The sequence below is a fragment of the Epinephelus moara genome, chromosome 19 (genome assembly GCF_006386435.1).
Source record: "Epinephelus moara isolate mb chromosome 19, YSFRI_EMoa_1.0, whole genome shotgun sequence".
Classification (NCBI taxonomy): Eukaryota; Metazoa; Chordata; class Actinopteri; order Perciformes; family Serranidae; genus Epinephelus; species Epinephelus moara.
The window spans coordinates 33,856,819-33,870,564 of record NC_065524.1 but is presented as its reverse complement, the minus strand read 5'-3'; the positions used below and the strand labels follow the sequence as shown (position 1 = coordinate 33,870,564).

Here is a 13,746-nt window from a genome sequence, read left to right as displayed (position 1 = left end):
GGGCCTCCTGCATCATATGGGTTATTAAAAGACACTGTTTTATCATTTTAAGTTAATAATAATAATAATAAAAATAATAACTTTCCACCCTCACTGTTGACTTTACAATTCTTTGCTGTCAGGCTGTGTACTGGCACTCACTATACTTATCACGAGACAGGGGTTGTGTTTTAATGTATTGGGATATACCGTTAATACATAGGCCTACACTAAGTGATATATTGTGGTACACACACATATATTTGGCTCCGTGGCCCAGCATACACCTGTATGTGGCTGGGCATTCTTACAACCAGTGGCTTTTAAATGGTTAAAAAAGAAAAATAAGTTCTTCACACTGCTTTTTAATGTTTTTATGAATTAATTTTTCAACATCTAGGACCAGAGAGCTTGGCATTCATCTTTATTCCAGCACTTGCCTGTCAGATCAGTGAGCCAAACACACACACAAATGATTTCAATACCCCGTCAGTTTATTAGAACAGATATGAAGCAAATGTCCATGTTGCAGTTCAATATAGTACTTTCCCAACCCAAAGGGGGACAATATCTATAAAAAGGATAATGAAGCAGTATTGGACAGTACAGTGGACTCCTTCTGTCCAGAATTTAATTAAGTGTATGAACGTTGTCTCCTTTGTCACCCTGTGGAGATTACATCTAAATCTGGCGCAAATTTCTGCCACAAATTTAGGATTGAGAGTTAGAAACTGAACAACAAATTCAGCCTGAGGCCGAATAATTTCGTAAACAGCTCTACAGTCGATCACATAATGGGGCACCAGCTCCTGACATAGATTTTTCACAATTTCTTGAGCCTCACGAGTGAAGGAAACTGTCCTTTCACCATGATTATTTTGGAGCCCACCACCTGAACCCTGCACATATGGAGCAACTGTCTTCATGGGACGTACAACTGGTAACTGTGTACAGTATTGAAACAGCTAGGCATGCTCCAGGATGGGTGGAAGATGCCTCCAAACTTAAAACAGGGTAGACAGGATTGGCTACAACTGTGAACAATTTGTTACATCTTTAATTATTCCCTTGTTTTTCTATCACATTTTTTCTTTATCCCACCTTGCATCCCGAGTTCAACCTGGTTGTATTGACCTTTTTCCTCTCTGAGTACAATTTGTAGCACTCAAGAGTATTTCTTTGTCGGCATCTGAATGTTGGGCGAGGTTTAAGTCTGATTCTTCATGTGTGTGCGCCATCTTTTGTGCTGGAAAAAGGTTGAAATACCACAAAGCAGCAATGATTGTTCTTTTTACACTCGACTCACATATACTGTAAATGCAACATGACATAAAGGGGAGTGTTAAAAAAACAACTAAACATTTTACCCACTTTGCTTTCTTTGTACGTGTCTTGATCCTGGCAGTTTAGAGGACACACTCACACACACTTGACACCAAATATGGAAGTCCCATACCACAAGAGGCAGTATTATCACACATGAATAAGAAAATCGTTGTGACATTGCACTGTGTCTGTTGGGTAAAAGCTCCTGTGTTGGAAGAAACTAAGGAAACCCTCTTACTGCTTGATGCTGTTAATGATAGCTGAGGTGGCAAATCTGAAAACAAGACACCATAAAAAGGGGATATTTAAAAATAAAACATCTATACTTGTTGAAAATGTGTCTCCTGCTCATTACTCCCCAAGCACACTTCTCAGTTTGTGCACATCCACTGAAGCACGATGACTGCAGGACGCTGTATATGATGAGCTGCGTTTCCCTCCGGTGCAGTTTAACCTCATCCATACCCACAGCAGCAGGGTAAACCTCTTCATGTACAGCACTGAGTTCAGTTTGTGACGAGATCTGATGCTCTTGGTTTGGTAGATTCCTCAACAGAAGTATGTTGCAGCAAAATCTACTCAGTTTATATCCAAAGCCGGAAGTTAGCCTGTCATGCTGGCGTGTCACAAGTCAGTGTTGGTCGTTTGGCTGCTGTTTGAACCCATGGAGATGCTCTGTCTCTCACTAAGTGTCTTGACAACAGTTGCAGCGGGAGACTGGAGCACCTTCCGTGAAAGTCTCATTCTGCCGTCTGTTGGATCCCGTCCAAAGTACTTGACCTGTTAGCATAAATCCAGTCAGAGACAGTGAGCCCAGCATGTGAACACAGGAGGATAATTTGACAATACAACCTGTGCTGATTGACACGTACCTGTATCTGCTGCCCCACCTCTAAACCCAAAGCACTTGGATGTTTGATCTGAAGGAGGAAAACACAAAATGATCTTTAAATGGACAGTCTGGATCTTTTGAAACAGGGTTGTATGAGGCACTTATCCACAGTCGACGTATTATACTGAGTAAATGGCTGCCGGCACGGGCTGTCGGCAGAAACATGGACACACAGGCAAACAGAACACAGAGGCAAATTCACTGACCCGTTTATGGTCCAGTTGTGAGTTGTGCAGCAGGACAGCACTCATGGTGGGATAAAGTTTCACCATTACACCAATGTCCCTGCAACAGAGCATGAAAAGGCTTCAGAAGCTGTTTGAACGCTAAAGGTTTGATTCACCCGTAACTCGATTTCTATTAACATCATGAAAATCATCATCAAATACTGTTTTGCAGTAAACAATTGCAATGTGTTGGTTTACCTTATCTCAATGATGGTGGCAGTGTAGACAGCACCAAACTCCAGCTGCTGCTCTTGCTGCAACACAAGGCAGAAACACAAATGTACGTTCATGCATATCAGTACATGTGCAACCATGAATTTACATTCACATGCAAACGGCCTCATGTTCAGATCAATGTCAGACTTTCTGAAAGCTCTGTGACGTGGTGTGGGTTTAATACGTTTTTCTAAAATGTGCAGTTTTCAGGTGGCGGAGACTCACATCATCTTTGCAGATTTCACTGATGAACTCTTGGGCTTCATGCATGGCTCCTGGTGTTGGAGCGAACACAGAGAAAGTCTCCTCGTCCACCTGACTTATTGTCACACCTCAAGAGGAAAAAGCATGTCAAGGTTTCAGCTTTAAGACGTCTGTATTGTGTAGCAGACTGAAATGCTTGGCTAGTGTCGTACTTCACTTAAGAAGATGATGTGTTTCTGGTTGGTTTTTTGATTCTGTTAAATATGAATTTTAGATCACTTGTTACCTGTTTCAGCTTGCAGTCTACGAAGGTTATAGCCCCCTGGACCAACAAAGCGTGCTCGTCTCGAAACAGGCACCCGGACAGTTTCTGAAGACAGAATAAAAGTCACACACACCTCAGTTGCCAGTACACAGTAAAAAAAAGCTCAATATACATGCACAGATTTATATTCAAACACAAAACTTACCAACAAGAGGTCCGTTCTCTTTCCTCGTCTCTCTGGGCGTTGCGATACATTTGTTCATGATGCCCAGGATTTCCCTCTTTGCCACTGGATCATAATGAAATTGAAACAAAGGTCAATAACGACACCAAAAATATGCACAGTCTTTATTCTTTAGTGTAAGACCTATGTTTTGGTGCCATTTGAGCTTACCTGTGGCCTGCTGGATAGCCTCCATGACCACCTTCAGAGGCAAACCTGGGATCTTCACATCAGCCTGAAGGTTAATAGAAAAGTGTAAAGGAGTGGACCAAAGGATGAAACATAAAGTAGCCTCTAGTATCTTATAATAAATGATAAACTATGTATTTATGGCAAGCAAGTCTTTAATTTGAGATTTACATCTGCCCTCATCTCTTTTCAATTTGTCAGACAACACCAAATTATATTTACACAACACTGACAACGAGCCAGGTGAAATATTTGTATGACAAACTGATTTTACTTATTTCATTTTCACCTACAACATGAGCCAAAAATTTTATTTTAGATACTTTCGATGGGTTAGCAGACAGAGTACCTGTAAAGCAGTGATGCCTTTGTTTGTTCCTGCCAATTTGAAGTCCATGTCTCCGAGGTAATCCTCTATTCCCTGGTTAGAAAACAATAAATATAAGCACATATTCAACATTTCCAATATTATTAAGCAAAGACATTAGTTACAACTTTTTGAAGATATGTTTTGCTTAACTGCAATTTTCTTCCACGTGTTAGTAATGAAAGGTTAAAATGTATGTACCAGAATATCAGTTAATAATCTGTAGTCTTGGATGTCAGCAGGTTTCTCTGGGTTGGCCTTGGAAATGAGTCCGATTGCTACACCTGCCACAGCAGAGGAGATGGGCACACCTGGGAGACACAGATTGGGACATATTAGCTACATTTTATCACACAATTGTACTTTAGTAAATGGGAAAAGAAATACTTTCCAGTCTAGCTATCCTATCCTGTATATACATCTTTAAGTTGCTTAGAGAGAGTAGTATAAGAATAATGAATATTTATATAATCAAGAGCAGCTTCAGTATTAAAATGCTCTGGTTAAATACTAAATGCACTCATAAATAACTCTGCACAGGGGGGGCTCCCCCACCCCAGGGACAATTTCACTACAGAGATAATCAACTGAAAAAGAGCTACAGTAAGTGATGCAGTCCTGCTCCAGTACCTGCATCCATTAGAGCAAGGCTGCCTCCACACGCTGAAGCCATCGAGGAGGATCCTGAGAGCAGATAGAGGTGGAAGCAGGGAGAGGAAGAGAAAAAAAGGTGATATTCAGACATTATAAGCCCGTGTTCCTGTCTGAGACATCCTGCCCACATGTTCCCTGTAGCGTTCTTAAACTTTCACAACTGTCACCAAACTCACCGTTTGACTCCAGCACCTCAGAGGTGACCCGTATAGTGAAAGGGAAGTCTTTAGGAATGACTGGTCTCAGAGATTTCTCAGCCAGGGCCCCTGGGAATACACAAACAACCCAACATGAACAAACACACAGCGATTGTCCAGAGGAGTCTTGCTGGGAATGAAAGGTTAGCAGACACTGCTTTCAAGTAGAAGATGTCAGTTGGAACACAAACCATGTCCGAGCTCTCTCCTGTTCATGCCGCCCATCCTTCCAATCTCATTAGTTGCATATGGAGGGAACTGAAATTAGAAGGCAAGGTTGATGATTTCAAGTTCACTGTGAAGACTACAAGATAGGGAATCATACATCTAATAAAATATGTGACTTTAAAAATGACAACAGGATCTTTCTCACCTCATAGTGAAGCATGAAATTTTTGGATTTGATGCCACTGCAGAAGAAAAATGAATGAAAGACCTGAGTTAAATCATCTTTTACATACTTTACGGTTTTAATTTATGTATTGAAGTCCGTGCGGGTAATTTAAAACAACCCTGTGTGCCATGACATTCAGATATGGACAGATTTAATGTTCCTGAAGTAAAGGTCAACGATATCTGAACTGTCCTGATAATATGAACAGTATGAATGTGTGGTTTAGATGTGTGAAAATGACTTTACCTCAGAGCTGTGGTGATGATATCTGCTTTGACACTGGATTCCAGGGAGTCAAATGTGACACTGCACAGCACCTATATAAAAAAGGAAGAGGACGAGGATTGAGCTTTCTTTTTCAGGGCATCTTTCTCACATACAAAATCAAACTTCGGAGCAAAGAACCTCACTGGTCTCCCTCCTACTGCTACTGAAATTAACTATCAAATCTAGCAGTTGCAGGAAACAGCAGCAAATATCAGTCTTACTTCTCCATCTGATCTGAGCACTACAATTTTCTTCTTCTTTTAACAAATCTCATCTTTCAAATCTCTCTACTCACCTGTGTTTGTCCTCTCTGGAACAGAGCGGAGCCGTGCAGCGGTTTAAAGAGGTCGACATCACAGGAAATGTTCCGTAAGGCAGTCAACTCCCTCCCATCACATCTACAACACATACAAAAAAAATCCAGTTGCAAAGGGACATCAAGTGTACTGAGAATATGTATTAATATCACCATGGGCAGTGCTTCTTACCTCTTGTATTCATTTAGCACCAAATTTTGGAAGACTTCTTTGGTCACAGTGTTGAAGGATTCAATGACTTCAAAGGAGTCAGCCTCAGGGAATCTTTCTACACATGGAAGACATCAGTTGACATTGTTCAGCTGACAGGTAGGAACACAAATTAAATACACAGACACAGATAAACATGATTGTATGAATGGGATTGGGACAATATTTACAAATGAATAACTTGGAAATCTTTCCATGCAACATAAATAGAAAGGATGATCTACCTTTTAGGTCCTCTTCAGTTTCTAGTCGAACTTTGTTGATAGCTTCATCTCTTGAAATCTGAGATTACGATGAGAATATTACAATTACTGAACAAAAGATAAGGTTCTTCTGAGATACATAAACACTGTCATATAAACATCACTGATTGTAGCTGCTTTAAATTACTTACATAAAACAGAAAATGTAATACTCACTAAGCGCAGTTAAAAAAAGGCTAAAATGCAGTGTTAACTTTGAATCAAAATCTGGGGACAGACGTCATACTTTACCTTGTCGTGACTATAATCAGTGAAAACTGAATAGATCTTCTCAGAAGCGGATCTGTGAGGAAGACAAGGAGGAAAAATCTTTAGTGTATAAAACAATATAAGTCCTATTTTTTCACGGCTTAATCAAGGTCCCGAGCACAACAGGTAAACACATTACTGAATAATACCTGCCTTTGTCTAATTCACAGCTGTTTGATTTAAGAAAGCAATCCTGACACTTAAATAAAGTCCTGATGCTTATTAACTTCATCACTCTGGGACTATGAAAAACTATTTCATCACTGGTCTTACTGTTGAACATGTTCCACCATTTCCGTCGGGGCTGAGAAGATCTTGACCGGGGTACGTTTGGTGACCTTCTGCTCTCGTGCCAGCTGCTGGATGGCGTGTATGATCTGCTGGGTGTGTTTGACTCCCACCTTCACTGCATGGCAAAAGTCCTGCTGCATCACATTCTCACCTGACGCCTCGATCATCACTGGCGGACAGAGAGTCACATTAGCGTGTAAGTGCTGTATGATGCCATCAGATACATGCTTATTTAAACCAGTAAAAACAGTGACTAAAGCAGTTTCATGTTAAAAAAATAGTATTTTTATGATGCTGATTGTTGCAAAGGCGCTGCTAACTACAGTGGCTGATGCAAAACACGAATGGCCCTATCTAGAGCCAGTGTTTGGTTTGTCCTTTCTAAGCTTATGTATAAACGTTATGGCAGACTCTGTGAACGAGGACCCACTAGGCCTTCAGGAAGTGTCCTGGGCTTTGCAGCCAATTTTAATAGTGGCCAAACTGTGTATTGTACTGTAAAAGACATGTAGGTAAACCAGTGGACACACTTTTCTGAGTGTCACAACCCCCATGAAATGACTCGTTTCACAATCAGGATTTGATCCATTCGGTCCGATAACATCTGGAAAGTCTAGAAGAGCCGCACAATCAAATTGTTTTATCCCGAAATCCTACACTCTGACAACTTGGACCTTTAAGTTATTGCATTCTTTCCATTCTTAACGAGTTGTTCCATCATTGGACATCACATTTATATCGCCCAGTTTTTAATGATCTGCTCAGTGCACAATGAATTTACATTCTTTTTCTTATTGCTACAAAGTTAAACTACATTTTTTAACCAATTTAGATTTGTCTGAACAATTCATAAAGTTTGATATATTATGATATCATCAGTCACAGTAAGAGTTAGGCTACTTGGCTTGAAAGCTACACTTTGCAACTGATTTATAAGCTGCTGTTAGTTTGAAGCATTACGACATGTTCATGGAAAAGTACTAATACTAAATGACTGTTCATGTTATAGTTGTTTTTTTTAAGTAAACAAACATCGAGGCAGAGTGTTTTTTAGTGTTTGCCAACTTACCCACTTGACTGCTGGGGGCTCCGGCCACAATCAGGTTGAGGGTGCTGGAAGACATCTCTGCCCGAGTGGGGTTGACCAGCAACGCTCCGTCCACCATGCCCACACGCACAGCACCTGGAAAAACACAGATAAACAAGTAGGCCCAAGCTACATTTAAACAAGTGCAGAATGACATCACAGGAGTTGAAGCTGAACAAAGTGAAAACCAGGATTTAAGGTCAAGAATTCAAAATACGTGACAGGCCTACATCTGTTGTGTGTTCCTCACCTATGGGTCCATTCCAGGGGATGTCAGACAAGGCCAGAGCAGCGGAAGCTTCAACAAAAGAAATATTGTGTTAACCAAGGATGTAAAAAAATCTCTGCTCAATGGAAAACCTTGATGGCTGAGATTTAACTCACCTGCATTAATAGCCAGCACATCTGGATCATTGACACCATCAACTGCCAGCAGGTTGCAAAGGACCTTCAGGAGACACGTACAGACAACAGGAAATGTTGGAGACAGATACACATTAATATCAAAGGCAAACTATTAACACATAACGACAAAAACAATTTCAAACTGAACTGACCTGAGTATCATAAAAGTAACCAGGAGGGAACAGGGGTCTGATGGATCTGTCTGAGCGACAGAAACATGACAAAGTGTTAGTCAAAGCAGCTTAGGCACAATAAAACATCAGCTACATTAACAAGACACTTATCATCTCACCTATGAGTCTGCTGGTGAGGATCTCATTGTCAGTGGTGCCCAACTCTCGCCTCAAATAGTTAGTGGGAATTCGACCTGCAGCAGCTGCTTTCTGTCTGTAGTCCACCTGTCAACCAAAGTGGACACACACTCTGTAAAGTGTTTTCCTTAATGACATTCTGCACTGAGGTCATCTGACTCATAATGACATTCTGCTGGTTTCTAGCTCTGGTGCAGGTGAGTCACAAACAACTGATGGTGCCAGGCTGTTAAACACATTCTATGCACTCAATTATTCTACTAAATCCATTTACATAGATGTAACAAGACCAGACTGATTCACAATCACAAGCTAAAAACAAAGACAGTTTGGGGATTTTACTGTAATGTTAGAGAACATACCACAAGAGGCATGAACTGTGACGGAGAGGGTTTGGTTTTGCTCACAGCAGTCACCATCACAGACGTATCGCCCAACTTCAGAAAGAGAGAGAGATGGAACAGGTAATCAAAAAATACAGTTAAAAAAATCCCATATTTTATGCAGTGAAGAGCAACACATTTTGAGTGGGAAAAGAACTTTCATTCACACAAGCTCCCTTACACTTAGGCAGGATTACCAAGTGGGCAAAGTGCTCTAACTCAGTAGTTCCCAACTGGTTCAGCCACTGGGTCCAGATACCTCCTCATTCATTTGTTCAAGGTCCATACAGTTTAAAGTATTCAGCATCATACTTGCATTTGGCCAAGTCATTGAGCTACTTTGCTGTCTCTGTCATATATCTTTCCGTCAGTCACTCACTCTACAGCAGGGAACGGCACTTCAAAATAAAAGCTCTGTGCCAAAAGTTCATTGTACTTCAAAATAAAGTGTGTTTTTTTTTACAAACTTGACACATACGTGAGTCACTTGTGGTCCATTCAGAATGGACCCAGGACCCAACAGTTGGGAACCACTGCTCTAACAGATCCCATAGCCCCCCCTATTCCCATATCATGTGTCAGCTGCATTTCCCAATTCGCAAGACTTAACTATTATGTCATAATATTTTGCATTGGTAAAATATTTGAAAGTCAGACCAAGTCAGTTTTACTTTTAAAGCCACAAATCACAGGTCATCTTTATCCTGAAGACCCCTCGATTCACATAAGGAAAAACTCCACCATATAACTCTTTAATGGGGAAAACAAGCAGAGGAACCTCAGAAGGAGCAACAGAGAAAGGATCCTTTCTCCAGGACAAACAGACATGCAACAGAAGGTGTAAATGCAGACTAGGCACAAATAGCAATTGTGAAATTACAACATGGAAATAAAGTGCAAACATGTATGAAGAATATAGATCAGAAAGGACATCAAGCAACTGCCATGTGCTGCAATGGCTGGACAGAAACCAGAGGATCTGTAACCTCTGTGGTGATAATCATGTGGGAGATGAGTATCAGATTTTGTTTGAATGTCAGAGTGTGAGCTTAATGACTTACAGAGAAAGGTATTTGCCAAAGTATTATTTAAACCCGTCGCTCTATGTTAATTAATTTTGTTGTTACATTAAGATAAGCCAAAGGTGATTTGTAAACTAGGAGCTTTTCTGAAGAATGTCCTTCTTTTGTTTAATTAACATTGGTTGTACTTTAGCCACACCATGTGCCATTGTTTTGTTATTGCATGTAATGGTTGTACTCCATACTATGGGATATGGTCGTGGAGTCAAATAAATTAAATTAAATTAAATTAATAAGTATTCAAATCCTTTACTTCAGTAAAAGTACAAATACCATAGTCTGTAAATACTCCATTACAATTAAATGTCCTCAATTCACAATGTTACTCAAGTATTTTATCAGCAAAATATATCATAAGTAAAAGTACTCATTATGCAGAAGACCTGTTTTCACAATGTTATATTATCGCAGAATATGATATCACTCGGCTTTTATCGCTGATGGATAGGAGCATTTCAGTGTTGTGGTTCATTAATGAGGAGCAAATTTCAGATACTTCTACGACTGGATGTTTTGGTGGCATAACAGTGCATAACATCATGTGGGCATATCATGTTTTTTTTATTGCAAAAAGCAGCTAGTAACTGTAAGTGCTCAGTAAATGCAGTGTAGTGAAAGGTACAATATTTCCCTCAGACACTGATTGGAATAGAATGTAGAATAAAATAGAAATACTCAAGTGAAGTACAAGTATGTCAAACTTGTACTTTACTTGAGTCAATGTGCTTAGTTACACTCTTGAGACCTGTTAGGTGTGACAGCTGCCGTTTATCCTCTGTACCTGAACTACAGCAGAGCCATCAGCAAATCTAGCAAGCCTCCCGGTAGAGATCTCAAGCTTCCTGGAAAGACAACAAGAACACACTGCATCAAATACTGTGCTGTCTTAGAAACTACAACCACTGTCATGTTCAGATGCAGTAAGGTGACATGATGCAACTCTGTGTCCTGGATACCAACATATACCAGCTGTTCTGGGTGTGGAGTAATAGTGAGAACACCAGAGCAACACATACACCTTGACAGCAGGTACAGAAACAATCAGCTGGAAGTGAAACTGATGTCCTGCATGTTTACAGTTAAATGAAAGTCAACTCACTTCTCGCCAAGGTCCACTACCAGTCTTCGTGGGTTTGAATGGCTGCTGTAAACACTCTGGTGACATAACCGGACATGGAGGCGGGCGAAGGAGCGGCCCAGGCGGAGCAGATACCTCATATCTAAAAAACAAACACGAAAACAAAACAAAGAAAAGTGTCTGAATATCACTCAGTGCGTTTACAGTTCAGATGGTATGCGCATGGAAGCTTCCATGTCAGATAGTCACGGAGACGGAACTGCGTCACAGAGACGCGCCTTCTGATTGGACAAGCCGAGGTGAGTGTGCAACATCAAAAGTGTCCGTACTACCCCATTCACCCAATCACAATAATTCCGCGTCAATATCTCTGAATACAAAAATCTTTGATCAAAATGTTGCCTCGAATTAACGAGTAAATTATTGTAGAAGTAGTGGTGAAAAGTTTCGGGTTTTTGTGTTGTGGTGCGGCTGTAGAGAAGGGAGCGGATTAGCTGCTATCTGCTAGCAGCAGTTTGTGCCTCTCATGATTTGTTTGATTTGTCCACAGAGATACATTCTTACATAGAAACATATCCCATATAGTCCATCATAACATTTCCAATTTCTTTGTTCAGCTATACCTGCTGTATTTCCTCTTTAGAGTCTTCAATCAATGAGTATTAAAACTAAAACTCCAGTAGCATGTATTAAGCTAAGTAAAGGTAAAAACTGGTCAGGTCTGAGCCACGTTTGTTTCTCCTCTAGGATGTCATAATCCAGGGTAGATAGAAATAAGAGCAATGTTAAATAATTTAAAGAAATAAATTGTCCTGGTTTTGGTTTACCTTATCCTATGGTTTCTATTTTCTGTCCTCGCTTTACTTTATTGCTATTTGAAGTTGTCTCTGGGAATACCTCAAGCAGATGGGAAAGCTAAAGGATTTTCAGCAGAAAATGCTTGACTATTTACATAAAATAAAAAAACTTCGATAACATACTAGACAGCGTTATTATCTCTATAAGTGTCTTTTTGTTTTATAGTTAAACCATTTTCCTAGTCTTTTTCAAGCCTGTCATGAATTTAGGCCACATGAGCATTGTTGTTCTCTTCAGTTCAGCTCAGACAACTTTATTTATCCCAGAAAGGCAATTCAGTTTTACAGTCTAACCAGACTATACACAAACTCACAGGCAGAAACAAGCAGCAATCAGTAAGCAGCAATCAAGAGTAGTACCTAATGTCAGAGAGATCAATACCTGGGCAAAAGATGCACACTTGCACTTGGTATGACCCTGTGCATACTGACTCACACTAGGGTCAGGCAAAAAAATAATAATCTACATACTTTAATGAGTAAATTACTAAATATAAATAAACATTCTAGTGCAGTGCACATTATCTAACATAGGTTGGATGTACAGGCTTGCCGGGATGTGAAGAAAAACAGACACAGAGTAAACCATCTATGTGGAGACAAGATAAGACATTCATTTAAAAAGACTACTGTCAGCATTTAGCAGCCTGATAGCAGAAGGAATAAAGGACTTAGAGTAGCAATTTGTTTTTCTAAGGGAGGCTTTGTAATGCCAGCCGGAGGGCATTAAAGTGAACATCCATGTTATCGTATCTTTTCCTTTTGTCTTTATCCCCTTTTCTCAAAAGATTTGTTTAATTGGAAAACAGAAGATGCAGTGCAATGCAACATGTTAGATACATAAAGTTTTCAACTTGTTGGAGAATGCATTTATAAGAAAATGGTCAGAAACCAAACTGGTTTATTAATTAATTTCAACAACATAACGGCATAACATATCTAATGTTAGGAACAAAAAAACTATGAAGACCTTTAAGTTATTAAATAATAATAATATGATGCATATAACAAAAACTCTGCCATTATAAAATGTAATTTTTTTTCTGTGAAAAAAGTAGGCTACAGCAACATCAAGCAAAGTTGTCATAATAACATGTAACAGAAATGCTGTCAATCCACTACAAGTAAAACTCATTAATTGAAAATGTTACTCAAGTAAAGGTACATATGCAACAATGAGAAGCTCCCTTAAATATTGTGTCATCTGTTTTAACAAATCTGTGATCAGAGTTTAAAAGAAATTGAGTGCATAAAAAAAGTCTTAGATGTGTAATTTAAACCTTTGTAAATTCAAAAGTGTTACATAAATGATTGCTCAGTGTATATGACTCTGGAAGTAGACTGGCACATGAGAGCAGGAGGCAGCAGCTCAGAAACCTCAAATATGTAATTTAAAATGCCACCACTAGGTGTCAGCATTGTACCATAAAGATCATCTTTAAGCCTGTAAGAACGTTTATCGCCTAAATAAATGAATAAACCACCTGCATTACCTCATATGTACATCACTGTGTGTTGTATATGATTTAGAAATTAAGAATAAACAAATAATGTAAATAATTGACACCATTATTTTCAATAACTTGATCAACCACCATCCACTTTTCATACACAATGGAACATCAAATGGCCTTTAATTGTAGTTTACAGCAAGTTAAACACGGAAAACATGTTAAGTGTGTCTGTGTGTTGTCAAAAGGCTCTTCTCCTCGTGCCAGCTGATCCGTAAACCTGTTAGCTGTGAAATGTGTCTGAAAAATGTGCCTCATACAGCCAGTTTGTTTGACTGTCAGTACATCAGTGACCTTGCCTG

General features: G+C 39.6%; 1 protein-coding gene across 1 annotated transcript; it reads right to left on the bottom strand.

Annotated features, from left to right (window-relative positions):
* Positions 1–454: 454 nt before the first annotated feature.
* On the bottom strand, positions 455–11,336 carry LOC126406967 (polyribonucleotide nucleotidyltransferase 1, mitochondrial). Its single transcript, XM_050071587.1, has 28 exons — positions 11,098–11,336; positions 10,780–10,840; positions 8,896–8,970; positions 8,515–8,620; positions 8,375–8,424; positions 8,202–8,265; positions 8,068–8,115; positions 7,800–7,913; positions 6,713–6,899; positions 6,422–6,473; positions 6,152–6,209; positions 5,889–5,985; positions 5,696–5,798; positions 5,380–5,450; positions 5,113–5,149; positions 4,931–4,997; positions 4,719–4,808; positions 4,519–4,572; positions 4,090–4,199; positions 3,871–3,942; positions 3,504–3,567; positions 3,315–3,398; positions 3,131–3,214; positions 2,866–2,972; positions 2,623–2,678; positions 2,404–2,482; positions 2,178–2,225; positions 455–2,085 (listed from the first exon to the last, which is right to left on the bottom strand). Exons 1-28 carry the CDS (start codon positions 11,214–11,216, stop codon positions 1,930–1,932), a joined length of 2,313 nt encoding a protein of 770 aa, XP_049927544.1. The 5' UTR covers positions 11,217–11,336; the 3' UTR covers positions 455–1,929.
* Between the last annotated feature and the right edge of the window lie 2,410 nt (positions 11,337–13,746).

Coding starts and splice junctions, on each gene's coding strand:
- LOC126406967 (XM_050071587.1), bottom strand. CDS start 11,216: ATGAGGTATCTGCTCCGCCTGGGCCGCTCCTTCGCCCGCCTCCATGTC. Junction 10,841..11,097: donor GTAGTGGACCTTGGCGAGAA/GTGAGTTGACTT, acceptor TTGTCTTTCCAG/GAAGCTTGAGATCTCTACCG. Junction 5,986..6,151: donor AACTGAAGAGGACCTAAAAG/GTAGATCATCCT, acceptor TTCCATGTGTAG/AAAGATTCCCTGAGGCTGAC.